General features: G+C 34.9%; 3 protein-coding genes across 9 annotated transcripts; 1 reads left to right on the top strand and 2 right to left on the bottom strand.

Annotated features, from left to right (window-relative positions):
* Positions 290-2,873, top strand: LOC107622638. Its single transcript, XM_016324618.2, has 2 exons — positions 290-1,578; positions 2,363-2,873. The coding sequence occupies exons 1-2, from the start codon at positions 869-871 to the stop codon at positions 2,577-2,579; spliced, it is 927 nt and encodes a 308-aa protein (XP_016180104.1). The 5' UTR covers positions 290-868; the 3' UTR covers positions 2,580-2,873.
* Positions 2,845-7,175, bottom strand: LOC107622637 (receptor kinase-like protein Xa21). 5 transcript variants are annotated; one of them, XM_016324617.2, is made up of 5 exons: positions 6,156-7,161; positions 5,853-6,071; positions 4,632-5,729; positions 3,741-4,496; positions 2,845-3,306 (listed from the first exon to the last, which is right to left on the bottom strand). In XM_016324617.2, the coding sequence occupies exons 1-5, from the start codon at positions 6,796-6,798 to the stop codon at positions 2,960-2,962; spliced, it is 3,063 nt and encodes a 1,020-aa protein (XP_016180103.1). In that variant the 5' UTR covers positions 6,799-7,161; the 3' UTR covers positions 2,845-2,959. The 5 variants fall into 5 exon arrangements, with proteins under 5 accessions (XP_016180103.1, XP_020968660.1, XP_020968659.1 ...); XM_021113001.1 differs by having other exon boundaries at positions 3,741-5,064; positions 5,284-5,729; positions 6,156-7,160; XM_021113000.1 differs by having other exon boundaries at positions 3,741-5,729; positions 6,156-6,731; positions 6,834-7,158.
* On the bottom strand, positions 7,852-12,878 carry LOC107622636 (probable LRR receptor-like serine/threonine-protein kinase At3g47570). 3 transcript variants are annotated; one of them, XM_021112998.1, is made up of 6 exons: positions 12,139-12,878; positions 10,863-11,228; positions 10,537-10,755; positions 10,409-10,420; positions 8,429-10,276; positions 7,852-8,311 (listed from the first exon to the last, which is right to left on the bottom strand). In XM_021112998.1, the coding sequence occupies exons 1-6, from the start codon at positions 12,770-12,772 to the stop codon at positions 7,959-7,961; spliced, it is 3,432 nt and encodes a 1,143-aa protein (XP_020968657.1). In that variant the 5' UTR covers positions 12,773-12,878; the 3' UTR covers positions 7,852-7,958. The 3 variants fall into 3 exon arrangements, with proteins under 3 accessions (XP_020968657.1, XP_016180101.1, XP_020968658.1); XM_016324615.2 differs by having other exon boundaries at positions 8,429-10,420; XM_021112999.1 differs by lacking the exon at positions 10,409-10,420.

The raw sequence follows: 12,897 nt of genomic DNA, 5'->3' as shown, positions 1-12,897 counted from the left end.
TTTGATGTACTGATCATATAAAACGTTTTAGGTGCAATCACAACTGTTTTTATTCACCTGGTTAATATAAAAATAATTATTATTTTTTAATGTGACTTTATTTAATTGAATGCACCTGTAAAACAGTTTTATACTGCATTAAAAATAAATTCAATTTATAAATTAAATATATTTTTCGTTTCAAATTAAATAATGATAACTACTTTGTGAGCTTTGTATTTTGCAATAGTAGTGAGATGTCAATCTCTGTCTGTGTATAAATGAAAAGGGATTCATATGAAACCGACCAATAAAGACAAAACCCTTTTTATTTCTCATTTATCCCTTGCTTTCCCCACTCACTAACACATTCAATTATATGATTCAAACGCACTCAATCCTCTTTTGTTGCTGTTTTTCTTCTTCATTTCTTTTCTTCACCTAACTTAATCTCCTATTTTCCCCAATTAAATATATTTCTATATGCACCCTCAAGTTAAGGTTGGATTCAAACATTCCCAGATTAAAATTTTCCTTTTTTTCTATAATTTCTATGATTTTGGGGGGTACTTGCTTGTTTTTACTTGGAAATTGAGGTCATCCTTCTTTTTTTAATTAGGTGACATCCAAAGTTTCATTTTTCAATAGAATCTTGATGGTTTATGATAATATGCCAATGTTATGTCTCGAATCATGAAGTGGGTTGTTGAAAGATATTCATTTTCAAAGTTTTATTTGATCACATTGATCTTCCTCTGCAATTAAAAGCAGCATTTTTGTTTATCCGTTACAAGTTTAGTTTTTGGTGGTTGGAGTTTGCACTGTGGCATGTATATGTAGTAAGGATTTCTTTTCTGGTTAGAAAATAATTGAGTTGAACGAATTGGTAATGGATCAAGCCGCAAGTGAGGGGATTGGTGAGGTAATGGATCCTGTTCATGAAAGGGTTGATGATAATTTGAGTCATGAACCTGATGGGGCTGCAGTTGATGCAGTAGGTAGGGGTAGCTTGGGTGAGAGAGTCACTATAAGTGGAGAAGTTGGAACTTCAGAACAAAAGGGTAAGGATTTGGGATCAGATAAGGAGTTAAAGGTGGAACCTGAGGAAGTTGAGAGTGGGAAGAAGTGTGATCACCAAAAAAACAGTGATACAATGTCTGAGGTTGATCAAGGAACTAGTTATAATTCAAGCAATTTGGTTAATCAGCAAGTGGTTGAAACTGTGGTTGTAATAGAGCCTGTTCAGAGTGAGTGTGTTAATGGGGACAGTATGAAATTGGAGCTGAAGGTAAATGAATCAGGGTTGAGCAAAGTATCTGTGAGAGCACCCAAAGGGGTTTCCGAAATGACAGATAAGAATTCTTGTGTGATTGATATAAGGTGCACCAACCACAAACGGTTTAGTGAGAGTTCAGAAGGTGAAAGGATTTGTAGGATTTGCCACCTTGCTTCTGGGCGATCATCGGATGCAACAGCTGTTGGAACTGCCAATGGTGCTACTAGTACTGATTTGATTCAGCTTGGTTGTTCATGTAAGGATGAGCTTGGCATTGCGCATGTTCATTGTGCTGAGGCCTGGTTCAAGCTTAAAGGAAACAGGTACTTGTGTTGTTATCAATAGTTTTTTTCAATTTATATATCCATGTGTACATGTGTGAGTGTTGTGCATGTGCTGTTATAATTTGGAACCTTACCTTAACAATAGTATTGGTTTTATTGCTATCATTTATCTTCTAGGACCTGTCTTGTGAAATATTTGCAAGTATGCAGCAGCTTCAGTATTATATTATTGTTTAAGTAGCTTAATACTTTCAATATCATCATCATCGTTGTCATCATGATTATCATCTATCCTTGGAATCCAGAGTAAATGGCTGTGCTTGTATCTTGCATGTCAATTGTGACCAGACTATTTGATGTTTATTCAAAATTGTAAAGAGTCTTTTGATTCTGCACTTTCCCTGCTCTGAATTTTGATGATTTATTGGGCTTGGACTAGGAAAAGCTTATAGTATCATCACCCTAAAATGATTCTTATTTTTTAGAAGCATAACACTTTTCTTCAAACCCCTTTTTATTGTATATTCTTGGATGCCAAATTTGGTATTGGTAAAATATTAAGGTAGTTGAAAACTCACATACAGTTGACTTCATGTAAAGTTGTTAGTTGAGAACCGTTAGATAATAATTTAGTCAAACATGTCAAATCATCTAACGATTTTCAACTAGCAACTTTACATGAAGATAACTGCATGCGAGTCTTATAACTGATCATTCAAAAACTAGTAAATTCCGAATTTGCGAATTGCTCCATGTTAAATACATTTTCTGTTGCATTTTATTACAGAATAAATTGCTTATTAGCTACTCTTTCTAACAACAGACTATGTGAAATATGTGGCGAGACTGCGAAAAATGTGTCTGGTGTTGCTGATGCTGGATTCATGGAAGAGTGGAACGAAGGGAGATTCATGGACCACGATAACTCATCACGCAGGTTTGGTGGATGTTGGCGAGGACAGCCATTTTGTAACTTCTTGATGGCATGCCTTGTAATTGCTTTTGTTCTTCCATGGTTTTTTCGTGTAAATATGTTCTAGCTACCGATTCAATCACTGTTCTTCCCTTCCATTCTTCATTACACGCATACATATTGAGTGTTTTATTGGTTCCTGGCCTAAAAAAACGGTTGCTGAAGCTTATACATATAAAAGAAGTTGCCAACTTCACAGGTTACTGAAAGATTGTTTCCCTGTTGCAATCTTTGTGGGGTGTGTGTGTGTCTGTCTCTTTTGATCTGTTGTGAATATTGGAACCTCTGTTTCCATTTTCTTTCCTTGAAGAAATGAGAGGAAAATAATAATAATAGAAAAAATACACATGTATATTTTACATTTTGGTGATAACATCTTTCTAACTGAATATTTGAAAGAGGGGGATGTGACTGCAAAAAATTCAAAGTTGTCTTAAGGTTTGTTCCTTAGCTTTCTTGTGTGAACAAATTCTTGATCTTGGTTAATGACACAACTACATCTGTCATTGTAATTCGTTCTTCAGGTGGATTTACACAACAACTCAAAGCTAATTCTAATATAGATGATATATGGGGCAATATATTATCAATTTGTTCACCATATAATTGTACTAAATTGTAATCTACAACTTCTATGATTGAATTTGGCAGTGATTGGTTAATCCAACTTTTCAAGCTCAATTCTGCAGCAAACATATCATCCGTAGGCATCTTTCTTGTGAAGACTTCCATTAACATAATTCCATAGCTATACACATCTCCTTTGACAGAAATAATTCCCATAGATCCATACTCTACAAGTCAATACTAATTACTAGTTATTTTCAAATGTTCTCAATATAATAAACAAATATAATAAGTAATTAAGACTTTAAACTTATAGTTGATGCTTTGTCTAGGCATGCAAAGATATTAAAAAGACAATAGCCTAGTATTACCATTCCTATCTTGATATCACTCCAAATTTTATAAGATTTGTTTATAGATATGCTTTATATTGATGGAATTATGGAAATATATCCAAAACAGGAATGACATTATAAATTGGGAATCAACTATACTATGTGTATATTTATAGACAAATATATAATGACTGATTTGGTGGCTGATTTTTAGTGTGCAAAGAGTATTTTTGATTTGCGAGTCATAATATCCACAGCCATCATTTAAAGATATGTTTAACTATGACAAAATCCAAAGGAAAAATACAATTGTGATAAGGAATTACCTGGTGCAACATAGCCAAGAGTGGCCAAGTAGGTCTTTGTATGAACTTTAGATTGTCCCTTATCCAAGAGTTTAGCAATGCCAAAATCACTTACATGTGCCACCATGTCTTCATCTAACAAGACATTGCTAGGCTTCAAGTCACAATGAACAACTGGAGTTGAAAAACCATGATGGAGATATTCCAATGCAGATGCCACATCTAACATTATACTCAACCTTTCAAAGAAATCTAAACAGTACTCATGTGAGTACAACCATTTGTCAAGACTTCCATTTGGCATAAACTCCATCACCAAGGATTTGAAATCATCATTTGAACAACTGCTAATAATCTTAACAAGATTTCGATGGCGTAGATTACGCATTGCATTGCATTCCACTTCAAAACTGTGTGCTGTTTCTTCTGAATCCAAATCCAGCACTTTGATTGCAACTATCAACCCACCAGAGAGCTTCCCTTGATATACAGAACCAAATCCACCCTTTCCAATTAAATTACTCTCACTAAATCCATTAGTTGCTCGTACAAGTTCATAGTAGGAAAGCCTTCTTGTTTCCAAAGTTGATGAATTTCTCTCATGACGAGTTTTAACATTTTTTCTCTTACATTGCAGAACTACTATGAATGCAACAACCAAAATGATTGACACAACTATAGGTGGAATGCATTTGACCAAAAGCAACATTGTCCTTGATCTTTGCCTATCTTTCTTAGAACATGGAGGGACCAATAGGCGAGGATTACCACAAAGTGCTTCATTATGCATGAAAGATTGAGCAGTGAAATTTACAAATGGTCCATCATTAGGAATCTCTCCTTGCAATTTATTATAAGACAAGTTGATGTATTTAAGATAAACAAGTGACTCTAAGGATTTTGGAATCGCACCTGACAAAAGATTTCGAGATAAGTCCAGTGAGCTTAAGCTTACCATTTCGCCGAACGACACAGGAATAGACCCTTGAAATTTGTTGCTTGCCAGGGACAAATTTTGCAGAGTTCCCAAGGAACTTATGGTTGTAGGAATGTTGCCTGAAAACTCATTTTTTGATAGATCCAATAGAACCAGAGCTCTCAATCTTCCTATATCATATGGAAGTTCTCCAACAAGAGCATTAGATGATAAATTTACCTCTAAGACATCCTTGAGATTCCAAAAAGAAGATGGTATCTCTGAGATCAATTTGTTAGAATCCATGTAAACGATTCTAAGAGAGGCCATATTTCCCAAGCATGTTGGTATAACTCCAGATAGCTTATTACTTGATAGAGACAGCACACTTAAGCTCCCAATTTCACAAAGCTCATCTATGATGGATCCCTGCAATTCATTGTAGCTCAAATTCAAAGACTGAAGCTTCTGTAACCCTTTAATTGTAGTAGGAATTGGTCCACTTATATCATTCCCATACAAATTTAAATTCAACAAGCTACTTATGTTTCCTATTTCCAATGGAATGTTGCCATAAATTTTACAGAGATCTGCTTGAAAAAGTTCTAGAGACTTTGATAAGTTTCCAATCGACTTAGGAAGACTCGCCTTTAAAGGATTGCCAGTTACTACAATACGCTTCAACTGTGTAGAACTTGTCAAGGATGTAAGGAATTCAAGTTCATGAGAACTTGTCAAATTATTGCCACCTATATGAAGAACTTCAAGGATTGATAGATATCGAAATCCGGTAGGCATGAGTCCATTGAATTGATTCTCACTCAAGTCAATTTTAGTAAGCAAAGTAGCATTGAATAAACCATTTGGAATGCTTCCAACAAGCTTGTTCCCAGTTAAGTGTAGTTGCACCAAGTTTGGCAGAGTATACCCCATTTCTGATGGTAAAACACCTGAGAGAGAGTTGTATGAAAGATACAAGTATTTCAATGTTGAAATGTTGAAGATCTTTGATGGAATTGGTCCACTCAAATCGTTAAACCCCACTGCAAGATGCTCAAATTTACCAAGATTTTCAATCTCCATGGGTATTGGACCTTCATAAACAGAGATATTTTTGTGAAAGAAAAGATAGATATTGATTAATAGGTGACATAAATTTGTTATGTATAATGGCTGAAATATTGTTGTACAAAATTATGGAGGACATACTATTATACCTGTGAAAAAGTTATTGGATAAACTTAATAGTACCAGAGATGTGCAGTTACCAATTGATGCTGGAATAGTTCCCTCAAATTGATTAAAATCCAAAAGAAGGAATTCAAGTTGAGGAAGCTGATGGCACAACTCTTTAGGGAGAGTTCCATTTAAATTGTTGTAGCCAGCACTGAAATGCCTCAATGAAGAGATGTTCAACAGAGACACTGGAATCTCACCTATATAAGCAACACTATTCACTTATCACTGCAATGTTGAGATGTTTAACATGTGATAATGTGTGCTAAAATGTAAGATATTACCTGACAAGGCATTATAACCAAGGCTAATGACTTCAAGTGAAGAGAGATTAGATATGGCTGGTGGAATGAATCCTGAAAGAGAGTTGTTATCTAACCTCAAAACCTTCAAATGTTGAAGCTGTCCAATGACTGGTAGAATAGTATTGGATCCTTTGCTGAAACTTGATGAACAGTCCAAGTAAACCAACTTAGAAAAGTTGGATATTGAGTCCAAAATGAAACCACCAAAGTTGTTATAACTCAGGTTGAGCAACTTCAGTTGTTGCAACTGATACAATTCATGTGGCAACTCACCATGGAAGCTGTTTCCTTTGAGATCAAGCTCCTCAAGGAATGACAGGCTCCCCACTTGTGGAGGAATGGTACCTACAAGCCCCATGTTGCTGAGATTCAAAGACTTCACTCTTCCATTACCCAAATCACATGTAACACCAACCCAGTTGCACAGAGAAGAAGATGATGATGATGAGGTTGACCAATTACTAAGCATGAGATTATTGGGGTCTGAAGTAATGGAAGACTTGAATGCAAGAAGAGCATGTTCATCATCTGTGCTGATGTTCACTTCACTCAGAACTAAGCATGCCATGAAGTAAAATAGTGAGAGACAGAAGGTAGACAGATAAAAACATAGTTTTGCCATTACATCAATAGGTTGGATTGGATGAATCTAAGCACCTGAAAGAAGAGAATATAACTTGCACAAATGCTTTTTTTTTTTTTTATATGACTTGATGATCACATTTTTCTTTAACAGATAATTTGTAGTTGCCAACTTATGTATGTAACTTGTATATAATTTTTCAAAAGAATTTATAACCTTTGAAAAGAAAGACAGAAAATAATTGCATAAAATTCACACTTCAGTGATAATTCACTCAAACTAGTCAAAACCATCCCTTGTACTGTGTGTCCATCATTATTGTTGCAGACAACTTGCCGACCAGAAAACTATGACACTTTTATTTTAGTAAGAGATGGTATGGTTAGCTACATATTTCTCAAAATGTTGTTATCAGTAATTCAATACATAATTATTTTTTTAAAAAATATTTATTTCTGTTTATTTATAGTCTATATATATACAAGTTAAAACTATCACTATTTCTGACCAAAATAAAATTGTCTGTTTTAGAAACATGTGGCAATTTCATTTTGTTTTCTTATGACAAGTGGCACTTTTTATTTTAGTGTTGTCATGCATGCCACTACTGACTACTTCATCACCTTTATTTTATTCAGACGTTGTTATTTAATTATATAATCCATACTTTATACCAAATTGATGAATATTTAAATGATTTCTTGGTAAGGGTAACAAGGATGATGCATGTATGGCATGTCACTGGTACTATTGATGAGCTGTTATGTCATTTTCAGTATCTTGTTTACTATTCTTTCTTAAGAAAAAAATCATTTGTAGATTCTTTCTAATGATACTTTTATTTTTATTAACTGTTAACTTTCTTTTAATTAACCTGTGTTTCAAATGCCAATCTGGGATTCGGTTGCAGCCATGTGATGGTTTGGAAATATTATTGGTCTTAGGATTATGTATGTCCTTAAAGTATAAGTGGTTTTTTCATGTGTGGAAAGTACTCTTGAGCTCTTTAATTAAGGCCTAACAATATCTATGCATGTGATTATGGCTATATTTTATGATACTTCTGTATATATATCTATATAAAGTAGGGGCTAGGAGAACAACAATTACATATATTATTATCTTATTTATGACTTTACATTCTTTTAATGTAGCTTTGAAATCCATACAGATGAGCCATGCATATTTCACTGGCTTGCTCATTCTTTCATTAAGGTGAACTCATTCTTGATCTTGGTTAATGCTGCAACCACATCTGTCATTTTAATTCGTTCTTCAGCTGAATCTGCACAACAACTCAAAGCTAATCTCAACACAGATGATATATGAGGCAATACAACATCAATATCTTCATCACCATATAGTTGTATTAAATTAGAGTCCACAACTTCCATCACTGAATCTGGCATTGAGTTGTTGATCCAACTTTTCAAGCTCAACTCTGCAGCAAACATATCATCTGTTGGCATTTTTCTTGTGAATACTTCCATTAGCATGATTCCATAGCTGTATACATCACCTTTGATTGAAATAATTCCTTTAGATCCATATTCTGCATTTCAGTAATAATAATAATAATGATTATCAAATGTTATCAATATAAGAAGCAAATAAAATAGCTTAGATTGTGTTATAGTTAACTAGAAAGTAAAAAGAACTAAGAAAGTACCTGGTGCAACATAGCCTAGTGTAGCCATGGTCTTAGTATGTGTTATGGATTGTCCTTCATCCAAGAGCTTGGCAATGCCAAAGTCACTAACATGTGCAACCATATCTTCATCCAGTAAGACATTACTAGGCTTCAGATCACAATGAACAACTGGTATTGAAGAACCATAATGAAGATATTCCAATGCAGATGCCACATCCATCATTATATTCAACCTTTGCAAGAAATCTAGACAATAGTTATGTGAATACAACCATTTGTCTAGGCTTCCATTTGGCATGAATTCCATCACCAAAGATTTGAACTCATCATTTGAGCAACTAGTGATAACCTTAACAAGATTTCGATGGCGTAAATTGCGCATTGCATTGCATTCTGCATCAAAGCTCTTGGATGTTGCTTCCAAGTCCACGTTAATCACTTTAATGGCAACTATCATTCCACTAGAGAGCATGCCTTGATACACAGAACCGAAACCTCCCTTTCCAATTAAGTTACTCTCATTAAATCCATTGGTTGCTTGGACAAGTTCATAGTAGGAAATCCTTTTTGCTGCTCCCAAGTCTGATGAATTCTTTTCAGCTGGATTCTCCTCATCTTTTATTCTATGTCGGCGAACAATTATGCATGCAAGAATCAAAATGATTAACACTATTACAAGGGGTATGCAAATGGCTAAAATCAGTTTTAGCCTTGAACTTTTGCCATCTTGTTTAGCACATGGAGGGACTTGTAAGCGAGGGTTACCACAGAGTGCTTCATTATGCATGAAAGATTGAGCAGTGAAATTTGCAAAAGGTCCACCACTGGGAATCTCTCCTTGCAAGTTATTGTAGGACAAGTTGATGTATTTAAGAAAAGTAAGGGACTCTAAGGATTTTGGAATGGAACCAGACAAAAGATTTTGAGACAAGTCCAAAGAGTTTAAGCTTACCAACTTACCAAGTGATTCAGGAATGGAACCTTGCAACTTGTTGCTTGCCAAGGAAAGATTTTGCAGAGCTAGTGAACTTATTGCAGGAATGTCACCTGAAATGTCATTTCTTGATAGATCCAATAGTACAAGAGCTCTCAATTTTTCTATCCCTGGTGAAAGTTGTCCAGTTAAAGCATTGGAGGACAGGTTCACCTCTAAGATGTCATTGAGATTCCAGAAAGAAGATGGAATCCCTGAGTTCAATTTATTAGAATCCATGTAAACCTTTCTAAGAGAATCCATATTTCCCAAGCATGCTGGTATTGCTCCAGAAAGCTTGTTGCTTGATAAAGCTAGCACACTTAAACTCTTGATTTCACAAAGCTCATCAATGATGGATCCCTGCAATCCATTGTAGCTCAGATTCAAAGACTGAAGGTTCTGTAACCTTTTGATTGTAGCAGGAATTGGTCCAGATATATTATTCCCATATAAATTCAAATTCCACAGGCTTGTTATGTTTCCTACTTCCATTGGAATGTTGCCATAGATTCCACAATTATCTGCTTGAAAGAGTACCAAAGACTGGGACAAGTTTCCAATTGATTTAGGAAGAGTTGCATTTAAAGGATTGTTAGATAGGATTATCCTTCTCAAATGTGTAGAACTTGTCAAGGAAGTAAGGAAGTCGAGTTCATGAGAATCATTATCGGTTGTCAAGTTATTGCCACCTATATGGAGAACTTCGAGTATGGATAGATCTCGAAACGCAGCTGGCATGACTCCACTGAATTGATTCTCACTCAAGTCCAGTTTAGTGAGCAAAGTAGCATTGAATAAACCACTTGGAATGGTTCCAACAAATTTGTTCCCAGTTAAGTGCAGTTGATCCAGGTTAGGAAGGTTATAGCCTTTGTCTGATGGAAGAGTGCCTGAGAGAGAATTGTATGAAAGATACAACAATCTCAAAGCTGTACTATTCAGAAGCTTTAGGGGAATAGTTCCACTCAATTTGTTAAATCCAAGCATAAGATACTGAAGATTGTTCAGATCAGCAAGCTCACCTGGTATGGTACCTAGAAGCATAGCAAAATGTCTCAACAATAATACCTTATGGATTCAAGTAGTAAATTGAACAGGACTAAATGCATGCAAGAGTAGGTAAATTGGTCAAGTATGAAGAAGTATATACCTGTAAACTGGTTATACATTAGTCTTAAAACTTTGAGTTGTGTGCATCTGCTAATTGATCTTGGAATGATCCCTTCAAATTGATTGGTATCTAGGTACAAACATTCCAGTTGAGGGAGCAGATGACACATATCACTTGGAAGCTGCCCCTTTAACTTGTTCTCCATAAGGCTCATTATCACCAAAGAAGAGATGTTTAAAAGGGAGAATGGAACCTCACCTATATATATATATACACAATAATAAGCATTAAACAATGCCTTTCCAGAACAGAATATTTTAGGCATTACTATCAAAGTAATTAACAATGTTGGTGTAAGTTCATACCTTCCAAGTTATTGTCATCAAGATATAAATACTGAAGCTTAGTCAAGTTTCCGAAATCGCTTGGCATGGGACCTTTATCGAAACCATTGACGGATAGATTAACATGGATCAACTCTTGGCAGTTATGCCAAACAGTTGGCATCTTACCAGAGAGATCATTTTCGTTGAGATAAAGGTAAGAAAGTTGGGGAAGGCCTTGACAAATGTTTGATGGAAGAGTGCCAGAGAGATCATTGAAGTGAAGAATGAAATCATACAACACTGACATGTTGAATAATGTTGCTGGTATTTTGCCACTAAGCTTATTGTGATCAAATCTCATTCTCCTTAGTTTAGTAAGATCACCCACCTCTCTTGGAATTTCTCCTTTAATTCATCAAAACATGCACATGAAAAAAACATTATTATGCAAGTTGGAATAATAATAAAGTATATAAACTCTATGCATGGTAATAGAAAACAACATTCCTAACATCATATATTTAATTTAATATCAAGAGAGAGAGCTCAGGTTGCATTGACTTTGGAAGAAAGCTTTTGTTGCTCTCATCAATAACCGGTGCCGGCAAAATTAGAAAAGCTTTTGTTGCATTCACATAAATTCTTTCATAAACTTATTAAATAATTTAATATATTTGACTCAATTATTGTTTAATGATTCTTATCTATTATCTTTAGATAAAAACAAAAAACAGCGTGAATAGAAAACCTTCACTCAAATTCCTTATTTAATTTCGTGTGAAAACTGATGAGTTAAGAGTTAGTATTTGATTGTTATCTTGCCTCAACCCTCATGTGGTCGTGTACGTATTACATCATGCAGGTAGCAAAAATGGACTTTGAAAAGTCAACCTTCAAATTTCTTTATCTTATCTGTTCAGTTATCTTATCATGTCCCTTTGTACATAGAAAGAATATATACAATGTATTAATTAAAATTAAATTATGAAAAATAATTTTAATATTACTATAATAAATTAAACGTTCACTTAAAAATCTAACTTACATTGTACTATTTTAATTGGTAAAAATTCAGGTGTAGTCAACTTTACGTGAAGTTGATAGCCGAGAGCCGTTAGAAAATTTAGTCAAATCAATCAAATCATTTAACGACTTTCAGCTATTAACTTTATGTGAAGTCGAATGCACATTAGTTTTCTCCGTTTTAATTACTACTAGAAAAAAAAAAAAAGAAAACTGAAAGTGATATACACAAGACTTTTCTCTTAAAAGAATATGTCTAAATGCATGTGACTATTAGGTACGGAAATAGTACCTGATATGAAGTTAGAACCAAGGTTGAATACTTCAAGCAAAGTGAGGTTGGAAACTGTTGGTGGTATAATTCCAGAAAGTGAGTTATTCTCAAAATTGAAGAGCTTCAATTGGCGAAGTTGGCCAATCACGGGTGGAATAGTTCCATTGATGAGATTTGATGAACAATCGAATTCGACCAAGTTGGACAAGTTGGACACAGATTGAGGAATGGAACCACCAAACGCGTTGGAACTCAAGTTGAGCAACCTTAGTTGATGCAACGAAAACATCTCCTGTGGCAACATACCATGAAAGTTGTTGCCTTTGAGGTCAAGCTCCTCAAGGAAAGAGAGGTTCCCCACGTGCGGGGGAATGGTACCTACGAGACCCATGTTACTAAGATTCAGAGACTTCACTCTTCCGTTGTCCAAATCGCAAATGACACCAACCCAGTTGCATAAAGAAGATGATGAAGAGGTTGACCAGTTACTAAGCATGTGATTTGGGTCTGAAGTAATGGAGGATTTGAATGCAAGAAGAGCAGATTCATCATCGGTGCTGGTGATGCTTTTTCCAAGAGTAGATAATAAAGCAAAGGTGTAATAAAAAGAGAGCAAGAAAACAGAGACATGAAACCATGGGTTGATGGCCATTTCAGTAGAGAAAAAATGTCTTGAGCTTCTTTAATTATTTTCGGATCCTTTCATATATATAGCAACCATAAGGTAAAAAATCAGGTGCAGTCGACTTTATGTGAAGTTGATAGCTAAAAGTTTGT

The sequence above is a fragment of the Arachis ipaensis genome, chromosome B10 (assembly GCF_000816755.2).
Source record: "Arachis ipaensis cultivar K30076 chromosome B10, Araip1.1, whole genome shotgun sequence".
NCBI lineage: Eukaryota > Viridiplantae > Streptophyta > Magnoliopsida > Fabales > Fabaceae > Arachis > Arachis ipaensis.
This window is presented reverse-complemented; position numbering and strand designations above follow the sequence as displayed.

Coding starts and splice junctions, on each gene's coding strand:
- LOC107622636 (XM_016324615.2), bottom strand. CDS start 12,772: ATGGCCATCAACCCATGGTTTCATGTCTCTGTTTTCTTGCTCTCTTTT. Junction 10,756..10,862: donor TGATGACAATAACTTGGAAG/GTATGAACTTAC, acceptor ATATATATATAG/GTGAGGTTCCATTCTCCCTT. Junction 10,421..10,536: donor AATGTATAACCAGTTTACAG/GTATATACTTCT, acceptor CTATGCTTCTAG/GTACCATACCAGGTGAGCTT.
- LOC107622637 (XM_016324616.2), bottom strand. CDS start 6,798: ATGGCAAAACTATGTTTTTATCTGTCTACCTTCTGTCTCTCACTATTT. Junction 5,730..5,852: donor ATCCAATAACTTTTTCACAG/GTATAATAGTAT, acceptor CTGTTTATGAAG/GTCCAATACCCATGGAGATT. Junction 3,307..3,740: donor TCTTGGCTATGTTGCACCAG/GTAATTCCTTAT, acceptor ATTGACTTGTAG/AGTATGGATCTATGGGAATT.
- LOC107622638 (XM_016324618.2), top strand. CDS start 869: ATGGATCAAGCCGCAAGTGAGGGGATTGGTGAGGTAATGGATCCTGTT. Junction 1,579..2,362: donor TTCAAGCTTAAAGGAAACAG/GTACTTGTGTTG, acceptor TTCTAACAACAG/ACTATGTGAAATATGTGGCG.